The 21,546-nt window shown below is 42.0% G+C and overlaps 1 protein-coding gene across 1 annotated transcript in view; it reads left to right on the top strand.

The window, feature by feature from the left end:
- LOC106565190 (rho-related BTB domain-containing protein 3) overlaps positions 1-21,546 on the top strand; it is a 33,605-nt gene that overhangs the window by 6,108 nt on the left and 5,951 nt on the right. The window contains exons 6-9 of the mRNA XM_014132042.2: positions 799-1,203; positions 16,687-16,796; positions 17,493-17,598; positions 18,832-19,005. Coding sequence (XP_013987517.1) covers positions 799-1,203; positions 16,687-16,796; positions 17,493-17,598; positions 18,832-19,005 — 795 coding nt within the window. The remainder of the gene's footprint in view (positions 1-798; positions 1,204-16,686; positions 16,797-17,492; positions 17,599-18,831; positions 19,006-21,546) is intronic.

The raw sequence follows: 21,546 nt of genomic DNA, 5'->3' as shown, positions 1-21,546 counted from the left end.
ATAAGATCGTGATCATGAAATTGGGGAGAAAAAGGGGGCAGAAATGACAAAAAAAAATCTAAAATAAAAATACGAACACACGGCTAAGCTACAGTTAACATACTGAATATAGCAGCCTTGCCTTTTAGCCGCTATGTCTGATGAACTTTTACCTGGTGATTGACAGATAAGAGCAACATTGCCAAAGTGGGTGCGTGGGTGGGCTGGCTTGGCTGGTGCCCGTCCAACTACTTAACTTTCTCTCCTTATAGTGCACAGTCCATGAAATATGAAGTGCATTGATTCCTGGACAGCCTTGCCTGTATACCAGGCTAAAACAGAGTGGCCATAAAAAAGTGATGAGGTGCACAGGGGTACAGCATGGATTAAGCATAAATAGGTTTATAATAGAACAGTGATTTACATACTTTCACACTCTCTCGCTCTGTTTACCTTCTATTTAATACTCTCTGCTTTTCCCTCATCCCTCGTTCCCACGCCCAACTCCCTAAGCTAACTGTCTGATCATCTTTCTGTTCTCCCTCTTTTTTCTCATCAATCCTTTATTCTTTCGGCCCCTCTTTCAACCTTCTCCCCTCCATTATTTTTCTGTCTCTGTTTCTTTCTCTTGATCTCTCTCTCGCTAACCTTCCCCATTTTTATTCCATCGGAGCCACATACGTAACGATGTTGACACTTACTCCTCCCATTTTCCCTCTGTGCTTTTACTCTCCTCTCTGTCATTCCAACATCTCCTCTCTTCCCTTTTCTCCCACGACTCCCCCTTTCCTGAACCCATCTCTCACTCCATCCCTTCAGCGCGTCTTCCCCCCATCCGAGTGGAGGAGTCCAGCTTCTCTAAGGACCTACAGTGGCTGCTGGAGCGTGGCGGCCAGTTCGCCGACGTGGCCTTCTACTCCGGGGACTCTGGCAAGGAACTGGGCTGGGGGCACGCCGCTGTGCTCTGTGCTGTCAGTCCCTATTTCAGACAGCTGCTACTGGGCCCCAAGGCCAGGGAGAGGCCCATATCGCGCTGCGCCTGCCGGGGGGACGGCCGGGGGGATGGAGGCCCCCCATCGCTGCTCTCCACCTGGGATGGGGGCCTGGGCATGGAGGACGGGTCACGGCCCGACGGGCATCTTGCCGGACGGCTATCGCGCCTGGTGGTGAAGGACCCACTGCTGTGCCTGTGTCTATGGGAGACACTCATGTTCCTCTACCGAGGTAAACTACTGGTTTTCAGTGCTGTCGTTTTGAAACAAGCTTAAATTTCAAAGTTAAAGTGCCAAGTGCTTTAAGCATGTGGATCAGCACTAGAGAGCGAGGCTTTAGCTAAGTGAGCTAATGTCTGCTTTGGTGGGTGCAATCATTTGCAGTGGATCATTTCCCATCACTGTATGTATGAATCATACTGCTATGACTCTATCCGTAGTCTCCATTGTGTATGTGTGTGTGTGTGTTGGCTGTGCTTAGTCATGGTACCACATAAAGATCATCAGTGTTTAATTAAGATGATTTTACCCTCCATTTACCCTGCATTGTGAACCAAACTAACCAATTAACCTTTTCCTTGAGTCGACCTACCATTGTCTTTTAGGAAATTTCAGCAGTTGATTTTCAGCGAGAAAGCTTTATGTCACAGCTTGGAATTAATCTCCTGAATGAGGTGTTTGTGGGATATTACCCTGCGCTGGGTGTTTAAATTAATCCTTGTATCAGCTAAAGTACCTCCATAAAAAGTGATGAGCTAATACCCCTATAACTCACCTCCTCCTGCTGCAATGGTCTGTTTGCCTTCGTATATGAAGGAATACTCCACCCACCCCTTCAACCTTCAAGGCTGCCTGAAGGACTGTTGTTTGATGATTTCAAGGAATATGCTAATTGAAAGGGTTTTCTGCCTTTTCCTTGGGATACTAACTCGCGATCAATGTTTTTTCTTTCTCGCAGGTACTTTCTGAAAAGTAGGCCACCGTGATGTAGTTATGAGTGTGACTCATATGCGACTCTGTGGATCTTTTTGTATTTGCATTGGTGTTCCTACAATATTATGTTATATGAGAGAGAGTACACAAAGTTGTTTATATTTGAGTCAATAACCATGTTTCTGTCCACAGTTTTTATGCGAGTGATGGAAGTTTCGGTACAATTTCATTCTGGTGACATGATGATCGAAGCTTGACTGCCATTTGACAAATAAATATTCTCGCTCTTATCCATAATAATCTCATCATTTAGACTATCCGCACAGCCTACCCGCACTGTATCTGCGAGCTGTTGTCTAGAATGCATGTGTCAAGACTAGAATAGGCCCATATGCTATTTTACGCAACAGTTTTTGTGACAAAACTATCGGTAGAGTTGAAAATGCGATGGAAACATATTGAAATGTAGATTTGTTTTCAGTAGATGAAAATGTAAGCGAAAAAGTACATTTTGTCTGCACTATGTCATCGCACACTGATTTTTATCCGTAAACAAGTCAGTTGGTGAAAACACAAGTTGTGTCAAGTTGACTGGATGTTCTTTGGGTAGTGGACCATTCATGAGACACACAGAAAACTGTTGAGCGTGAAAAACCCAGCAGTATTGCAGTTCTTGACACAAACCGGTGCGCCTGGCAACTACTACTATACCCCGTTTGAAGGCACTTAAATATTTTGTCTTGCCTATTCACCCTCTGAATGGCACACATGCACAATCCATGTCTCAATTGTCTCAAGACTTAAAAATCCTTCTTTAACCTGTCTCTTCCCCTTCATCTACACTGATTGAAGTGAAGTGACATCAATAAGGGATCATGGCTTTCACCTGGTCAGTCTGTCATGGAAAGAGCAGGTGTTCTTAATGGTTTGTATACAGACTCATAATACTGTATATGAGTCTGTCTGTTTCTGCGGTATACAGTGGCAAGAAAAAGTATGTGAACCCTTTGGAATTACCTGGATTTCTGTATAAATTGGTCATAACATTTGACCCTATCTTCATCTAAGTCACAACAATAGACAAACACAGTGTGCTTAAACTAATAACACACAAAGTATTTTTCTTGTCTATATTGAATACATAATTTAAACATTCACAGTGTAGGTTAGAAAAAGTATGTGAACCCCTAGGCTAATGACTTCTCCAAAAGCTAATTGGAGTCAGGAGTCAACTACCCAGGAGTCCAATCAATGAGACGAGATTGGAGATGGTTGGTTAGAGCTGCCCTATAAAAAACCCTCACAAAATTTGAGTTTGCTATTCACAAGAAGCATTGCCTGATGTGAACCATGCCTTGAACAAAAGAGATCTCAGAAGACCTAAGATTAAGAATTATTGACTTGCATAAAGCTGGAAAGGGTTACAAAAGTATCTATAAAAGCCTTGATGTTCATCAGTCCACGGTAAGACAAATTGTCTATAAATGGAGAAAATTCAGCACTGTTGCTACTCTCCCTAGGAGTGGCCGTCCTGCAAAGGTGACTGCAAGAGCACAGCGCAGAATGCCCAATGAAGTTAAGAAGAATCCTAGTGTCAGCTAAAGACTTATAGAAATCTCTGGAATATGTTAACATATCTTTTGACGAGTCTACGACACGTAAAACACTAAACAAGAATAGTGTTCATTGGAGGACATCACGGAAGAAGCCACTGCTGTCCAAAAAAAAACATTGCTGCATGTCTGAAGTTCACAAAAGAGCACCAGGATGTTCCACAGCGCTACTGGCAAAATATTCTGTGACAGATTAAGCTAAAATTGAGTTGTTTGAAAGGAACACACAACACTATGTGTGGAGAAAAAAAGGCACAGCACATCAACATCAAAACCTCATCCCAACTGAAAAGTATGGTGGAGGGAGCATCATGATTTGGGGCTGCTTTGCTGCCTCAGGGCCTGGACAGCTTGCTATCATCTACAGAAAAATGAATTCCTGAGTTTATCAAGACATTTTGCAGGAGAATGTAAGGCTATCTGTCCGCCAATTGAAGCTCAACAGAAGTTGGGTGATGCAACAGGACAACGACCCAAAACAGAGAAGTAAATCAACAACACAATGGCTTCAACAGAAGAAAATACGCCTTCTGGACCTCAACATGATTGAGATGCTGTGGCATGACCTCGAGAGCGGTTCATACCAGACATCCCAAGAATATTGCTGAACTAAAACAGTTTTGTAAAGAGGAACGGTCCAAAATTCCATCTGATCGTTGTGCAGGTCTGATCCACAACTACAGAAAATGTTTAGTTGAGGTTATTGTTGCCAAAGGAGAGTCAACCAGTTATTAAATCCAAGGGTTCACATACTTTTCCCACCCTGCACTGTGAATATTTACATGGTGTGTTCAATAAAGACAAGAAAACATATAATTGTTTGTGTTATTAGTTTAAGCAGACTGTGTTTGTCTATTGTTGTGACTTAGATGAAGATCAGATGAAATTTCATGACCAATTCATGCAGAAATCCAGGTAATTCCAAAGGGTTCACATATTTTTTCTTGCCACTGTACATGCGTTGATATTTTTAATCGAACTCGGACAAAACAATGGAAACGCCCCTCACGCGTCCCGCCGTGTGGGAAAGATTCTGAATCTCCTTATTGCCGCCCAGCAAAATTAGCATTAAGGCTAATGTTTATGTGTATTCACACTATTTTGGGGTAAAGATCAGAGTATAATGCTGATATGGATGTCAACAACAGTACATGTCCACGTCATTGTTACCAGTCAACTGCATTACACTTACAAAAGACTCCAACTACCACTTCCCATTTCTATATGGCTAGCCATGCTACCAGCTTACATGAACTGGAGTTAGCATTTAGCAAAAGGAATATATTTCCAAATCAGATTTTAGTAACCACGTTGTGGGCTTGTTAGAACACTGACATCATGACGGATTTGAGGAATATCCACTTTGTTAGATCAGATTTTTTTAATGGGCACCAATTTATTTCCCTAATGGTCTGCGTTCCATTGACCTCTTTGCCGCATCGGTCAAAAGTGTTAGAACACCTACTCATTCAAGGGTTTTTCTTTATTTGTACTATTTTCTACATTGTAGAATAATAGTGAAGACATCAAAACTATGAAAGAACACATATGGAATCATGTAGTAACCAAAAAAGTGTTAAACAAATCAAAATATATTTTATATTTGAGATTCTTCAAATAGCCACCCTTTGCCTTGATGACAGCTTTGCACACTATTGGCATTCTCTCAACCAGCTTCACCTGGAATGATTTTCCAACAGTCTTGAAGGAGTTCCCACATATGCCTTGCACTTGTTGGCTGCTTTTCCTTCACTCAGCGGTCCGACTCATCCAAAACCATCTCAATTTGGTTGTGGTCGGGGATTGTGGAGATCAGGTCATCTGATGCAGCACTCCATCACTCTCCTTCTTGGTAAAATAGCTCTTACACAGCCTGGAGGTGTGTTGGGTCATTGATCTGTTGAAAAATAAATGACAGTCCTACTAAGCCCAAACCAGATGGGATGGCGTATCGCTGCGGATTGCTGTGGTAGCTATGCTGGTTAACTTCTCTAGGGCCAGTGGGACGATTTCGTCCCACCTACGTAACAGCCAGTGGAATCCTGTGGCGCGTTATTCAAATACCTTAGAAATGCTATTACTGCAATTTCTCAAACATATGACTATTTTACACCATTTTAAAGACAAGACTCTCGTTAATCTAACCACACTGTCCGATTTCAAAAAGGCTTTACAACGAAAGCAAAACATTAGATTATGTCAGCAGAGTACCCAGCCAGAAATAATCAGACACCCATTTTTCAAGCTAGCATATAATGTTACATAAACCCAAACCACAGCTAAATGCAGCACTAACCTTTGATGATCTTCATCAGATGACAATCTTAGGACATTATGTTATACAATACATGCATGTTTTGTTCAATCAAGTTCATATTTATATCAAAAAACAGCTTTTACATTAGCATGTGACGTTCAGAACTAGCATACCCCCCGCAAACTTCCGGTGAATTTACTAAATTACTCACGATAAACGTTCACAAAAAACATAACAATTATTTTAAGAATTATAGATACAGAACTCCTCTATGCACTCGCTATGTCCGATTTTAAAATAGCTTTTCGGTGAAAGCACATTTTGCAATATTCTAAGTAGATAGCCCGGCATCACAGGGCTAGCTATTTAGACACCCACCAAGTTTAGCCCTCACCAAAGTCAGATTTACTATAAGAAAAATGTTATTACCTTTGCTGTTCTTCGTCAGAATGCACTCCCAGGACTTCTACTTCAATAACAAATGTTGGTTTGGTTCAAAATAATCCATAGTTATGTTCAAATATCCTCTGTTTTGTTCGTGCGTTCAAGACACTATCCGAAGTGTAAAGAAGGGTGACGCGCACGACGCGTTTCGTGACAAAAAAATTCTAAATATTCCATTACCGTATTTCGAAGCATGTCAACCGCTGTTTAAAATCAATTTTTATGCCATTTTTCTCGTAAAAAAGCGATAATATTCCAACCGGGAAAGCGTGTTTACGTTCAAAGAGAGAGAAAATAAAAACATGGGGTCACCTTGTGCACGAGCGTCAGTCTGATGGTCCTCTGATAGACCACTTACCAAAGGCGATAATGTTTTTCAGTCAGGGGCTGGAATTACATCATTCAGCTTTTTCCCGGGTTCTGAGAGCCTATGGGAGCCGTAGGAAGTGTCACGTTACAGCAAAGATCCTAAGTTTTCAATAAACAGAGCCAAGAAGCCCAAGGAATGGTCAGAGAGGGTACTTCCTGTACAGAATCTTCTCAGGTTTTTGCCTGCCATATGAGTTCTGTTATACTCACAGACACCATTCAAACAGTTTTAGAAACTTTAGGGTGTTTTCTATCCAAAGCCAATAATTATATGCATATTCTAGTTTCTGGGCAGTAGTAATAACCAGATTAAATCTGGTACGTTTTTTTTATCCGGCCGTGTAAATACTGCCCCCTAGCCCTAACAGGTTAAGTGTGCCTCGAATTTTTAATAAATCACAGACAGTGTCACCAGCAAAGCACCCCCACACCATACATAACACCTCCTCCTCCATGCTTTACAGTGGGGAAAAACACATGCGGCGATCATCCGTTCACCCACACAAATCTCCAATTTGGACTCCAGACCAAAAGACCCATTTCCACCGGTCTAATGTCAATTGCTCGTGTTTCTTGGCCCAATCAAGTCTCTTCTTCTTATTGGTGTCCTTTCGTAGTGGTTTCTTTGCAGCAATTCGACCACGAAGGGCTGATTCACATTTACATTTACGTCATTTAGCAGACGCTCTTATCCAGAGCGACTTACAAATTGGTGCATTCACCTTATGATATCCAGTGGAACAACCACTTTACAATAGTACATCTATATCTTTTTTGGGGGGGAGGGTAGAAGGATTACTTAATCCTATCCCAGGTATTCCTTAAAGAGGTGGGGTTTCAGGTGTCTCCGGAAGGTGGTGATTGACTCCGCTGTCCTGGCGTCGTGAGGGAGCTTGTTCCACCATTGGGGTGCCAGAGCAGCGAAGAGTTTTGACTGGGCTGAGCGGGAACTGTGCTTCCGCAGAGGTAGGGAGGCCAGAGGTGGATGAACGCAGTGCCCTTCTTTGGGTGTAGGGACTGATCAGAGCCTGAAGGTATGGAGGTGCCGTTCCCCTCACAGCTCCGTAGGCAAGCACCATGGTCTTGTAGCAGATGCGAGCTTCAACTGGAAGCCAGTGGAGTGTGCGGAGGAGCGGGGTGACGTGAGAGAACTTGGGAAGGTTGAACACCAGACGGGCTGCGGCGTTCTGGATGAGTTGTAGGGGTTTAATGGCACAGGCAGGGAGCCCCGCCAACAGCGAGTTGCAGTAATCCAGACGGGAGATGACAAGTGCCTGGATTAGGACCTGCGCCGCTTCCTGTGTGAGGCAGGGTCGTACTCTGCGAATGTTGTAGAGCATGAACCTACAGGATCGGGTCACCGCCTTGATGTTAGCGGAGAACGACAGGGTGTTGTCCAGGGTCACGCCAAGGCTCTTAGCACTCTGGGAGGAGGACACAATGGAGTTGTCAACTGTGATGGCGAGATCATGGAACGGGCAGTCCTTACCCGGGAGGAAGAGCAGCTCCGTCTTGCCGAGGTTCAGCTTGAGGTGGTGATCCGTCATCCACACTGATATGTCTGCCAGACATGCAGAGATGCGATTCGCCACCTGGTTATCAGAAGGGGGAAAGGAGAAGATTAATTGTGTGTCGTCTGCGTAGCAATGATAGGAGAGACCATGTGAGGATATGACCGAGCCAAGTGACTTGGTGTATAGCGAGAATAGGAGAGGGCCTAGAACAGAGCCCTGGGGGACACCAGTGGTGAGAGCACGTGGTGCGGAGACGGATTCTCGCCACGCCACCTGGTTGGAGCAACCTGTCAGGTAGGACGCAATCCGAGAGTGAGCCGCGCCGGAGATGCCCAACTCAGAGAGGGTGGAGAGGAGGATCTGATGGTTCACAGTATCAAAGGCAGCAGATAGGTCTAGAAGGATGAGAGCAGAGGAGAGAGAGTTAGTTTTAGCAGTGCGGAGAGCCTACGTGACACAGAGAAGAGCAGTCTCAGTTGAATGACCAGTCTTGAAACCTGACTGATTTGGATCAAGAAGGTCATTCTGAGAGAGATGGCAAGAGAGCTGGCCAAGGACGGCACGCTCAAGAGTTTTGGAGAGAAAAGAAAGAAGGGATACTGGTCTGTAGTTGTTGACATCGGAGGGATCGAGTGTAGGTTTTTTGAGAAGGGGTGCAACTCTCGCTCTCTTGAAGACGGAAGGGACGTAGCCAGTGGTCAAGGATGAGTTGATGAGCGAGGTGAGGTAAGGGAGAAGGTCTCCGGAAAATGGTCTGGTGAAGAGAGGAGGGGATAGGGTCAAGCGGGCAGGTTGTTGGGTGGCCGGCCATCACAAGTCGCAAGATTTCATCTGGAGAGAGAGGGGAGAAAGAGGTCAAAGCATAGGGTAGGGCAATGTGAGCAGGACCAGCGGTGTCGTTTGACTTAAACGAGGATCGGATGTCGTCAACCTTCTTTTCAAAATGGTTGACAAAGTCATCCGCAGAGAGGGAGGAGTGGGGGGGAGGAGGATTCAGGAGGGAGGAGAAGGTGGTAAAGAGCTTCCTAGGGTTAGAGGCAGATGCTTGGAATTTAGAGTGGTAGAAAGTGGCTTTAGCAGCAGAAACAGAGGAAGAAAATGTGGAGAGAAGGGAGTGAAAAAATGCCAGGTCCGCAGGGAGGCTAGTTTTCCTCCATTTCCGCTCGGCTGCCCGGAGCCCTGTTCTGTGAGCTCGCAATGAGTCGTCAAGCCACGGAGCAGGAGGGGAGGACCGAGCCGGCCGGGAGGATAGGGGACATAGAGAGTCAAAGGATGCAGAAAGGGAGGAGAGGAGGGTTGAGGAGGCAGAATCAGGAGATTGGTTGGAGAAGGATTGAGCAGAGGGAAGAGATGATAGGATGGAAGAGGAGAGAGTAGCAGGAGAGAGAGCGAAGGTTGCGACGGCGCAATACCATCTGAGTAGGGGCAGAGTGAGTAGTGTTGGAGGAGAGCGAGAGGGAAAAGGATACAAGGTAGTGGTCGGAGACTTGGAGGGGGGTTGCAGTGAGATTAGTAGAAGAACAGCATCTAGTAAAGATGAGGTCAAGCGTATTGCCTGCCTTGTGAGTAGGGGGGGACGGTGAGAGGGTGAGGTCAAAAGAGGAGAGGAGTGGAAAGAAGGAGGCAGAGAGAAATGAGTCAAAGGTAGATTCAAAGAAAGATTCACACAGTCTCCTCTGAACAGTTGATGTTGAGATGTGTCTGTTACTTGAAGTCTGTGAAGCATTTATTTGGGCTGCAATTTCTGAGGCTGGTAACTCTAATAAACGTATCCTCTGCAGCAGAGGTCCTCATGAGAGCCAGTTTCATCATAGCACTTGATGGTTTTTTGCGACTGCACTTGAAGAAACTTTAAAAGTTCTTGAAATGTTCCGCATTGACTGATCTTCATGTCTTATAGTAATGATGAACTGTCGTTTCTCTTTGCTTATTTCAGCTGTTCTTTCTCAAACGCATTAAGAAGGAAATAAATTCCACAAATTAACATCACACGTCATCGGAGTGCACAGCTGAACACTGTATGCTGGAAAACACCCGGTTTGTTACTTTTGATTAAAACAAAACTGCTACATATATTGTTAGAACCTATTTCTTAAATTTTAAATATCAGACATTTGAAAGCTCTAGTTTTGACCGTCATAATACCTCAGTAACTTTACATGGCAGTAACTTTACAAGCACTAATTATGGTCAATTTAGACTGAGAATAGTATTTAGTTATGGTAAGGGATGAAATAAGTATAGCCAGTCATAATTGTAATGGTTTAGCAAATTATAAAAAAAGATCAGTCTTTACGTGGCTAAAAGAAAAGGAATATAACATATACTGTTTATTGGAAACTCACTCTACATCCTTAGATGAAATTGTGTGGAAAAAGGAATGGGGTGGTGAAATAATTTTCTGTCATGGACAAAGGAACTCAAAAGGTGTGATGATATTAATTAACAAAAATGTTGATCTGAAGGTGCAAATAGTTAGGAATGATTCGCAAGGAAGGTGGATCTTTGTTAATATGAAAGTGGACGATAAAGAGATTTGGCTCATTAATCTATATGGTCCAAATCAGGATGATCCATACTTCTTCGAAAATATTTATACCAATGTATTGAACTTACAGGCAACAATCAAATCATTATGGTAAATAGTGGATAGTGGAAATAGTGGATATTTGGAGACTAAAAAAACCCGACCTAGTGAGATATACATGGAGGAGACTTAATCAAGCTAGTCATCTTGAATACTTTCTTGTCTCTTTCATCAAAGGTTAAAAAAAATGTAATAGGAGACAGAATGCGATCGGATCATCATCTAATTAGCCTTCACATAACTCTTATAGAATTTCCACGTGGACGGGGATATTGGAAATTGAATCAAAGTTTACTAGAGTACAACTTATTTTTAACTATGACAAAATAATGTATAACTGAATTTTTCCAGTATAATATAGGAACAGCAAATCCACTTATTGTTTGGGATACCTTTAAAATGTACCTTCAGAGGTCATTCAATTCAATATTAATCAATAAAAAAGCAGTTTCTGTCTAAAGAGACAAGACTAACAAGAGAAATACATGAACTAATAGTACAGGTAGATTGCAATAAAAACGATACAACATAAATTAGAGGAAAAACAAAAGGAACATGAGGAACTTATTCAATAACAATCTAATGTAATCTATTACAAAAATAAAGCAAACCGGATGGAATATGGAGAAAAATGCACAAAATTCTTCCTGAATCTCCAACACAGGAACGCCAACAAAAAGAATTTGCAGAAACTTGTTACTGAAGACGGAGTCATCTATGATTCTCTGAATTATATTTTAAAATAGGAAGCTAAATACTTTAAGCAGATGTTCTCTTTTCCATCTCATCCTCTTGCACTGAATGAACATTACGGTAAGGAATTCTTTCCAAATAATACAAAAATTGAAAATTAACAAATGTACTGAAAGATCAGTGCAAAGGCCAAATTACAGAGGAATAACTTTTTGAGACTATTAAATCATTTCAGTCTGAAAAAAAACCCTGGGCTTGATGGCATACCGGTAGAGGTATATCAAGTCTTTTTTGATATACTAATAGCTCCATTGTTAGATTGTTTTAACTTTTCCTATAGAAATGGTAGTCTGTCAGGTACTCAGCAGGAAGGTCTGATTTCACTATTATTAAAACAAGATGGCAAATATAAAGATCCAGTCTATCTAAAAAAACTGGAGGCCCCTTACACTTCAATGTTGTGATGCAAAAATACTAGTGAAATGCATAGCACTCAGAATTAAAAGGGTTTTTACCAGGTATTGTTCATCCTGATCAGACAGGTTTTTTACATGGACGATACATTGGAGATATATACAACAACTACTAGAAATAATAGAACATCATGAAACATCTAAGAAGCCGGCCCTGGTATTTATAGCAGATTTTGAAAAGGCATTTGATAAAGTAAGACAGGATTTTATTTATAAATGCCTGGATATTTTCAATTTCAGTGATTCTCTTATAAAATGGGTCAAATTAATGTATTTCAACCCTAGGTGTAAAATAGTAACTAACTGCTACTTCTCAGAGAGTTTTGAATTGTCAAGAGGAGTTAAACAAGGGTGTCCGCTGTCACCATATCTACTCGTTATGGCCATCGAAATGTTAGCTATTAAAATCAGATCCAATAACAACAGTAGAGGATTAGAAATCCAAGGCTTAAAAACAAAGGTGTCCATGACTCAAGTTTTATATTAAGTCCGCAAGCTAGATCCCTGCAATGTCTCATTGAAGATCTAGATAACTTTTCTGGACACTCTGGAGTAAAACCTAATTATGATAAGTGCACAATATTATGTATTGAATCTTTAAAAAATACAACTTTTACATTACCCTGCAGTTTACCTATAAAATGGGCTGACGGTAAAGTAGACATACTTGGTATTCATATCACAAAAGATAAACATAAGCTCTCCACAATGAATTTCAATAGAAAACTTGTAAAAATAGACATGATCCTGCAACCACGGAGAGGTAAATACCTGTCTATTTATGGAAAAATTGCCCTGATTATCTCCTTAGTCATATCTCAGTTTACACACTTACTTATGGTGCTGCCTACTCCTGATGATTCGTTTTTCAAATCATATGAGCAAAAAATATTTCGCTTTATCTGGGACACTAAACCAGACAAAATAAAGCATGCCTATCTATATAATGAATATGAATTGGGTGGGTTGAGATTATTAAATATAAAAGCATTAAACCTGTCTCTTAAAGCTTCAGTGTCTAAAGAGACAAGACTAACAAGAGAAATACATGAACTAATAGTACAGGTAGATAGCAATAAAAACAATACTACAAAAGTTGTACTTGAACCCTAAATGGTTCTCAAGTAAATTCCTAAGAAAAGCTCATCCATTAAAAATGGCCTTTTTGCCATTGTGCAGATTGCCATGTCTCATTTTCGATGAATTGAAAATGATACTTTTTTCACGGTATCTCTCTTTTTCAAACAAGCATTGCAGAGCTGGCTACAATTTCAATTTCATCCCCCTGAAAAGATAGAACAAATATTACAACAGATGTTATGGCTGAACTCAAATGTGCTGGTTGATAAAATAGCTGTATTTATGGGAAAGATGTTTGAAAAGGGTATTTTGTTCTTAAATTAGAGTTATGTATTTCATGGAGTTATCAGAATTGTACAGGAAGGTCTGCTCAACCCAAGAGTACAACCAAATCGATTACAGCTTTACCCCAAAAATGGAGGAGGAGGTAGGGAACTGGTCTGTCTGCCCAATATAAAGGATCAAAACTGGCAGAGGAATAAAAATAGCATAAATAGGAAAGTATACCAGTTTCATTTGAGGACCAGTATGTTGACAACTGGGCCATACAGATTGCAAAATAGTTAGGAAGAGATTTTTGATGTACCATGGTACGAGTTGATATATAAAACAACGTTGTGCTTTTCAGCTAAAATGATTATATAGAATTCTTGCCACCAACAAAATGTTGAATATTTGGGGCATAAAATCATCGAAGCTCTGCAGATTTTGTTGTGAGGATACAGAATCAATAGAACATTTATTTTGTTATTGCCCTCAGGCAGCCCGTTTCTGGTCTCAGGTTCAGGAATGGCTGAAAATGCATAACATTGATCTAAAATGGACCCTAGAAATAGTACTGTTAGTAGATCTGGAGAGACCAGGTCAGTCAATTACTAATACTCTTAGTAAATGTATTTATCTTCAACTCGCAATCTGTGGATTCTATTCGATTAGATACATTTAAATTGTACATTAAACATCACAGCATAGTTGAAAGATATATGTTGTGTAGAAATTTGAAGAGGGTGGCCAGCAGAGATATGTGGGATGAGCCGAGGGTTTGGATGTGGAATTGGAGACAAGTGGGAGTGGAGTTGATGGGCAGGAGATAGAATGATGGTCAAAAATAAAGTATAAAAAATAAAGTCAAAATAAAACACAATAAAAAGTATGTTTGAATGACACTGTAGGGCAGTGTTTTTACAGCTAATGCCGGTTTACCTGAGGCTGTTGCCGTGCAGGTGTTTGTACACATGCATATACACACACTTTCATTGAAATACACACATACACGGACACACATGTAAATAGTGCCAGATATGCACTCAAACAGATACAGTTGGCCTTGCTGTTATGATTTTAGTTGTCCTTAATGTCCTTAGCTTTTTTTTTTTACATTGTTGTTTTGTGTTCTTTTGTCTTTTTCTCATGAGTTCATTTTCTTGGTTGTTGGTGCATTGGGGGGGGGGGGGGGGGATCTTGGGAGTGGGGAATGGAATAATTAAAAAAATATATATATACATTTTCTTCTTTCCTTCTTGGGGGGAGGGGGTTACTCTGGGAGGGGTCTCGGATGGTTGAGGGACAGCTATGGGGAACTGTGGGGGGGATCTTAGAGGGTTCGCAGCCCTGTTTTTTTTGGCCTTGTGGGAGATCTGTTGACGTGCCCTTGAGCAGGGTGTTGACCCTGGATGCTTCTGTGTGTCGCTCTGAATGGGAGTCTGTTGGATGACTGGTGTGGTGTAGTTGTTGAGCGGCTTCAAGTATATTGTATGTTTTTGATATAAAAAAAAAATATATAATATATATATATATATAAAATTACTTTTAAGAAGGCACACCCGTTAATTGAAATGCATCCCAGGTGACTACCTCATGAAGCTGAGCTGTCATCAAGGCAAAGGGTGGCTATTTGAAGAACCTCAAATATAAAATATATTTTGATTTGTTTAACACTTTTTTGGTTACTACATGATTCCATATGTGTTATGTGAGTTTTGATGTCTTCATTAGTATTCTACAATGTAGAAAATAGTAGAAATAAAGAAAGAATGAGTAGGTGTTCTAAAACTTTTGACTGGTAGTGTGTATATATATATATATATATATATGAGTATTATAGTGTTTCTATGATATACAGTGCATTCGGAAAATATTCAGACCCCTTGACTTTTTCAACATTTAAATAGTTTTGTTGTCCTCATCAATATACACACAATACCCCATAATGACAAAGCAAAAACAGGTTTTTAGATATTTTTGCAAATGTATAAAAATAAAAAACGTAAATATCAAATTTACATAAGTATTCAGACCCATTACTCAGTACTTTGTTGAATCACATTTGGCAGCGATTACAGCCTCAAGTCTTCTTGGGTATGATGCTACGAGCTTGGCACACCAGTACTTGGGGAATTTCTCCAATTCTTCTCTGCAAATCCTCTCAAGCTCTGTCAGGCTGGATGGGGAGCGTCGCTGCACGGCTATTTTCACGTCTCTCCAGAGATGTTCGATCGGGTTCATGTCCGGGCTCTGGCTGGGCCGTTCAAGGTCATTCAGAGACTTGTCCCGAAGCCACTCCTGTGTTGTCTTGGCTGTGTGCTTAGGATCATTGTCTTGTTGGAAGGTGAATATTTGCCCCAGTTTGAGGTCCTGAGCACTCTGGAGCAGGTTTTCATCAAGGATCTCTGTACTTTGCTCCGTTCATCTTTCCCTCAATCCTAACTAGTCTCCCAGTCCCTGCCGCTGAAAAACATCCCCACAGCATGATGCTGCCACCACCGTGCTTCACCGTAGGGATCAGTTTCCTCCAGACGTGACACTTGGCATTCAGGCCAAATAATTCAATCTTGGTTTCATCAGACTTGAGTCCTTTAGGTGCCTTTTGGCAAACTCCAAGCGGGCTGTCATGTGCCTTTTACTGAGAAGTGGCTTCCCCCTCGCCATAAAGGCCTGATTGGTGGGGTGCTGCAGAGATGGATGTCCTTCTGGAAGTTTCTCCCATCTACACAGAGGAACTCTGGAGCTCTGTCAGAGTGACCATCGGGTACTTGGTCACCTCCCTGACCAAGCCCCTTCTCTCCCGATTGCTCAGTTTGACCGGGCGGCCAGCTCTAGGAAGAGTCTTGGTTGTTCCAAACTTCTTCCATTTAAGAATGATGGAGGCTACTGTGTTCTTGGGGACCTAGAATGCTGCAGACATTATTTGGTACCCTCCCCCAGATCTGTGCCTCGACACAATCCTGTCTCGGAGCTCTACGGACAATTCCTTTGACCTCATGGCTTGGTTTTTGCTCTGACATGTACTGTCAACTGTGGGACCTTATATAGACAGGTGAGTGCTTTTCCAAATCATGTCCAATCAATTGAATTTACCATAGGTGGACTCGGTAATCAAGTTGTAGAAACATCTCAAGGATGATCAATGGAAACAGGATGCACCTGTGCTCACTTTTGAGTCTCATAGCAAATGGTCTGAATACTTATGTAAATAAAGTTTATATTTTTAAATTTTTTTAACAAATGCAAACATTTCTAAAATGCTGTTTTTTTGCTTTGTCAATATGGAGTATTGTGTGTAGATTGGTGTGAGAAATGTATTTATTCCATTTTAGAATAAGGCTGTAGCGTAACAAAATGTGGGAAAAAATGGGTCTGAATACTTTCCGAATACACTGTATATGGTATGAGTGTTTATATATTGAATATGAGTCTGTCTGTTGCTGTGGTATATATGTTATTTGTGTGCCTGTGGTTCTGGTGTGACCCAGGGGCATGGGAGTGGGAGCACCTCCAGGAGGCTGTGGGGGAGAAGCTGAAGAACTCTCTGGCCGTGGCTCAACTCATGGACCGCGTCCGCTCCTTCCTGGGCAGAGACAAGGTGACCCATGGTTTATACCCTATTCCCCCATTTAACACAATACATGTGGCTCTGATCAAAAGCAGTGTACTTGCAGTGCACTAATTGATTGAACTGGGATTATGTTTACTCTCAGATTGAGCAAAGGGAATGGGATGTGGGCCGCCTTAACATCAGGAGACATGTGACATGCAGGTTCATAATTCGATCTGGTGACCAGGCTTGAGTTCCTTCTATTTCAGTTCCATCAAAAGTGAAGTGTCACTTCTGCACTCATCATTTACAAGTATCATTTCTCAATACAAGTCATACGTTTGGTTCCAATCCATCTACAGGATTGACTAAGCAGTTGAAAGTCAATGATTTGTGTACTATAAACCAGCAGGCTCTGGCATAATGCGAGCGATGTTATATCACTGCAGCATAATGAAGCCAATGGGTTTGATATGCAGACTGCTCTAGAAGCGAGCCTGCCTGCCAGTCTGTTTCAGCATTAGCCAGCTCCATTGAAGCGGTCTTGGCAGGGAGGGCAGGGACAGTGGAGTTGGCCACTGCTGAGGCAGGCTTGTAGACAGGCTATTTCTATGCCACGGGTGGGTGGTGGAGATGGAAGCTCAGAATGAATGGCACTCATGGTAGTAAATACCAACAGTGGTGGAATCCTCAGACATAACCCACGCTGTGTGTGCCTGTGTGTGTTTGCGTGTGCGTGTGTAGGGCTCCAGGGATACGCCTAACGCTCGGCCCGCCCAGCTTGGTCCTCAGTCTCTGGTCAACCTCTTCAACTCTCCTCTCTACTCTGATGTCATCTTCATGGTGCAAGGCAAGTACATACACAAAGTCAACTTTTTTTTATTACACATGATTAACTGATTTCCTCACTGAGGGCCCTCAGGTAGTCAGTCCATTTCATTATTGCACCAGAGAAAAAATACCATCAACATATTTACGGTGCCTTGTATGATGTACACTTGATATACAATAGTCACAGTGCTTTAGACATTCATGCCAGATTTTGTACAATTCTTCTGTTTTGTTTATAAGAGCTTAGAAATACTAAACACCCTAATATTATGTTTACAGATGTTATATTATGTTCACAATTTTATAAATGACTTTGCTGCAGCAACAGTACATCGTTTTTATGACAAACTCTCTCGCAGGGTGATGCCAAGCTCCAAGTTTATAAGCAATCATCTACAATAACCCATGTAATGAAATATATATATTTTTTTAAATATGCCCGACACTTCAAAATGTATCCACTTTGCAGCATGTTCTTCACCTGCGCTGCACCCAACTATAGAGGGCTGTCATAACAGTGACACAATGCCTGTCAGACTTCAAGACAACCATTATGTCATGCTTTATAGCTGTCATAAGCTCTGGGTTAATTTAAACGACCCGTTTGGAAAGGCATCAATTCATAACTATTATGGTTTTAGATTGATTACGCCTTGCACCATGACAGTACATGAGCAGATCATTCGGTAGACGTGATTGGCTGATGTGAAGCTGTAGAGGCTTGTCTGTTTCTTTCAAGAAAATTACAAAATACAGAGAATAGCTTTAGCTATTATCCTCCACTGTATCGTGAAGAGACTAAAAACCTTCCACCTTACAATAGAGGTATGTCAGAGTGTGATTAGCAACACGTTACCGAAAGCTCTCTCTCTTCACCTGAACCATCATTCAACCCCGCTCCTCCTCAACTCTTCCCCAAGGCCTTGCTGGCAAGGAGAATGTATAATAGAGAATGCGTTCTCAGCAAAGTAACCTGGTAAAATAAGGACTACATTCAAGCAATAAGGCCCGGGGGGGTGTATGGCCAATATACCACGGCCAAGGGCTGTGTCCAGGCACTCCGCATATTGGCCATATACCACAAACCCCCGAGGTGCCTTATTGCTATTATACACTGGTTACCAACGTAATTAGATCAGTAAAAATAAATTGTCATACCTTTGGTATACGGTCTGATATACCCTGCTGTCAGCCAATCAGCATTCAGGGCTCGAACCACCCAGTTTATATTTAAAAATAGACTGTGTTTCAGGGAGTGTGTTACCAGCTCACCGGGCGGTCCTGGTGGCTCGCTGCGATGTCATGGCGGCCATGTTCAGCGGGAAGTACGCAGAGGCACGGAGTCGGGTGGTGCCCATCCACGGAGTCTCCTCTGACACCTTCCTCTCCTTCCTGGAGTACCTCTACACTGACACCTGCTGTCCTGGTGGGTCCACTGCTGCAGGGCAGGAGCAAAAACAGGCACTTTGTATAGGTCCCACTCCGGGTAGACATGGGTTAGGCCTAGACATGGCCTTGAGACCAGGGGTGGCCAAACCATCATTCTGGAGAACTATTGTTCCAACCTTGTTCTAACTTATGCTGCGTTTAGATGGTACGAGGTAGACGGCAAACCGGATGTCATTGTTTTCAATAAAAGCACAATGGTAGACGGGACTTGTCACCAGAGTTCAGATATTTCAATGTTGATTTGCCCTGTTTGTTTACTGAAATCACCACAGCAACGCATACCATCGTGCTGGCTTGCTTTTGCAGTCACCCTGTTTCTTGCTTTCTTGTCCCGCTATACCGACTGGTATGACAGTTTTTTTGTGTCCCTCGTCTAAACGCAGCATAACACTCAGTATTCAGCCAATTAAGGTCCTTATTATGAGCAGCTGATTCCCTAGAATTACAGGAAATTAGCTGTAAAAATTCTAAATTCTCTCAGCCTCATTGCAAAATGTGTAGAATAGCATGAGATTAGCTATAAAACTGCAATTTTTTCTTTAAGACACATGGCAATATGTGTAGAATTGTAGGAAATTAGCTTTAGCTCAGACTAGGGGTGTAACAGCTCACCAAACCTAGTTTGGTTTGGTTTCGGTACAGTGGGAAAATGAAATGCCAACAGTTACTGCAGTAAATATTTGTTAATTTAAGAATATATTAAGTGTTGGTATTCCTGTTTACATATACTGTATGATCATGAGTCATAATGATGAGGGCACAATCAGGAATACCAACACTTTGTATTTTCTTAAATGAAAACACGATTACTCATGAACAACACTAAAATAAAGTGCAATATGCGTGTGAAATCAATGTGTAAACATGGCTAAGATATTGTATAATGTTATCTTACAAAGAGAAAAATATGTGACTCTCATAAAGGGGGCGTGTCTGAGGCATGGTACTTCTCGTTTCCCACGCCGGGGGAATTGGATGGGCTATCACTATTAAGTAGCTCTCTGTAGCCCTGGAGGTCCATCCAGCTGTATTAAGCAAAACACGGGGTGCATTGGCCAATTCATTGACAACTTCGGCTTTAGTTTGCTTTAATAGAGCAGGTACTACCAGTTTGCTGAAATGGGTGCGAGAGAGCCAAGTTCATAATGTGGCTCGAGCACTTTCACGAGGTGCTGAAACCCCCTATTCTTCTCAACCAGCGAGAATGGGCGCATATCCACGGCCAGGGGGGCAACTTTCACTGAGGACGGACATGTCCCCCCCACATTCTGAAATTGCATTTTTGTCCCCCCCAGTTTTATCATTGGAATGTGATACAAAACGTGGTAACGGTGTGCTTTAGGACGATGCGGACGCCTCCGAGCGGTCGGGTAGGCTGTTTGGAGTGTTTATCCGACTGGATAAAAAATATATAAATATATAAAATCCACTTCTAAAGCCAAAGTTGCGCCTCTGTCCCCAGCTATAAACATACCAATCGCTCTTGTAATTTCTTTGGCCCGGTCAGAATCAGCTGCGAAGGGCTGCTTGAATGCAGAGGGGAGACGAAGTTGTTGTTTTTGTGTGTTTCTGTCTTGCTCCGTTAATAAGAAACATGGGGTGAAGTCGGCGTAAGTGTGTCAACATGTTTGAGGTGATGGCAGCTGCATAGGCTATTCTCATTGAGCAGTGTCGACATACTCGCTCTGTCCATCGCCGTTGTAATCTACTGGGAAGCGCAAATGTTCCCGAACTGGAGATTTAAATTATGGAGAATCCTCCTCCGACCCCACCACTCGCCATTGTACAGAACTAGCTCCCAGCTGAGACAAAAGGATAGATTGAAATGCTCCAATTAAGATCAGAATTTTGATTACGTTGATGTTTTCTTATTTCAGATTTACTCAAGCCTATAGGCCTAGCGATTTTATATTTTAAATATATTTTAATGTATTCAGTCAGGTTCACAGTGCAGACCGAACAGAGATCTCCATACCAAACGGTTCGGTACGAATACGTGTACCATTACACCCCTAGCTCAGACCTTGAAGGGGCCCCGCAAAATTGCGGTACGCCTCTATCTGGGTCCTCGGTGCTGCTCAGTAGAAGCTGTGAAATGATTTGCGGTGGATTTACATTCTCAGATGGTATAAATAGTATCTCTTATGTCCTAAGGGGATTTGACTGTCAGCTCCCCAGAAAATTGACAGGCTGGGGGAGATCAAAAGAAATTGGAGTGGACACTGACACTAGTATGATATGATAAATAGTACTGTATGCCGATTTGTTTGGAGGGTGAGCGAGTGAGTGTGAGATGTTATCTTGTCGTTGGTTTATTTTTCACAGCTGTGTATGTATGTGTGTGTAATGTGATATGATTGACAGGTCTGATTGACAGATTGTGGTCTGTGTGCGATTATAAATCCCAACAATGTCTGTGTGCGATTATAAATCTCCAACAATGGCGTGGATTTCAACCACAATTTGAAATCCACGCCACAATTTACAATCAAATCTGTGCATGATTTTCTAAATGAGG

This window comes from Salmo salar, chromosome ssa12, assembly GCF_905237065.1.
Source record: "Salmo salar chromosome ssa12, Ssal_v3.1, whole genome shotgun sequence".
NCBI lineage: Eukaryota > Metazoa > Chordata > Actinopteri > Salmoniformes > Salmonidae > Salmo > Salmo salar.
This window is presented reverse-complemented; position numbering and strand designations above follow the sequence as displayed.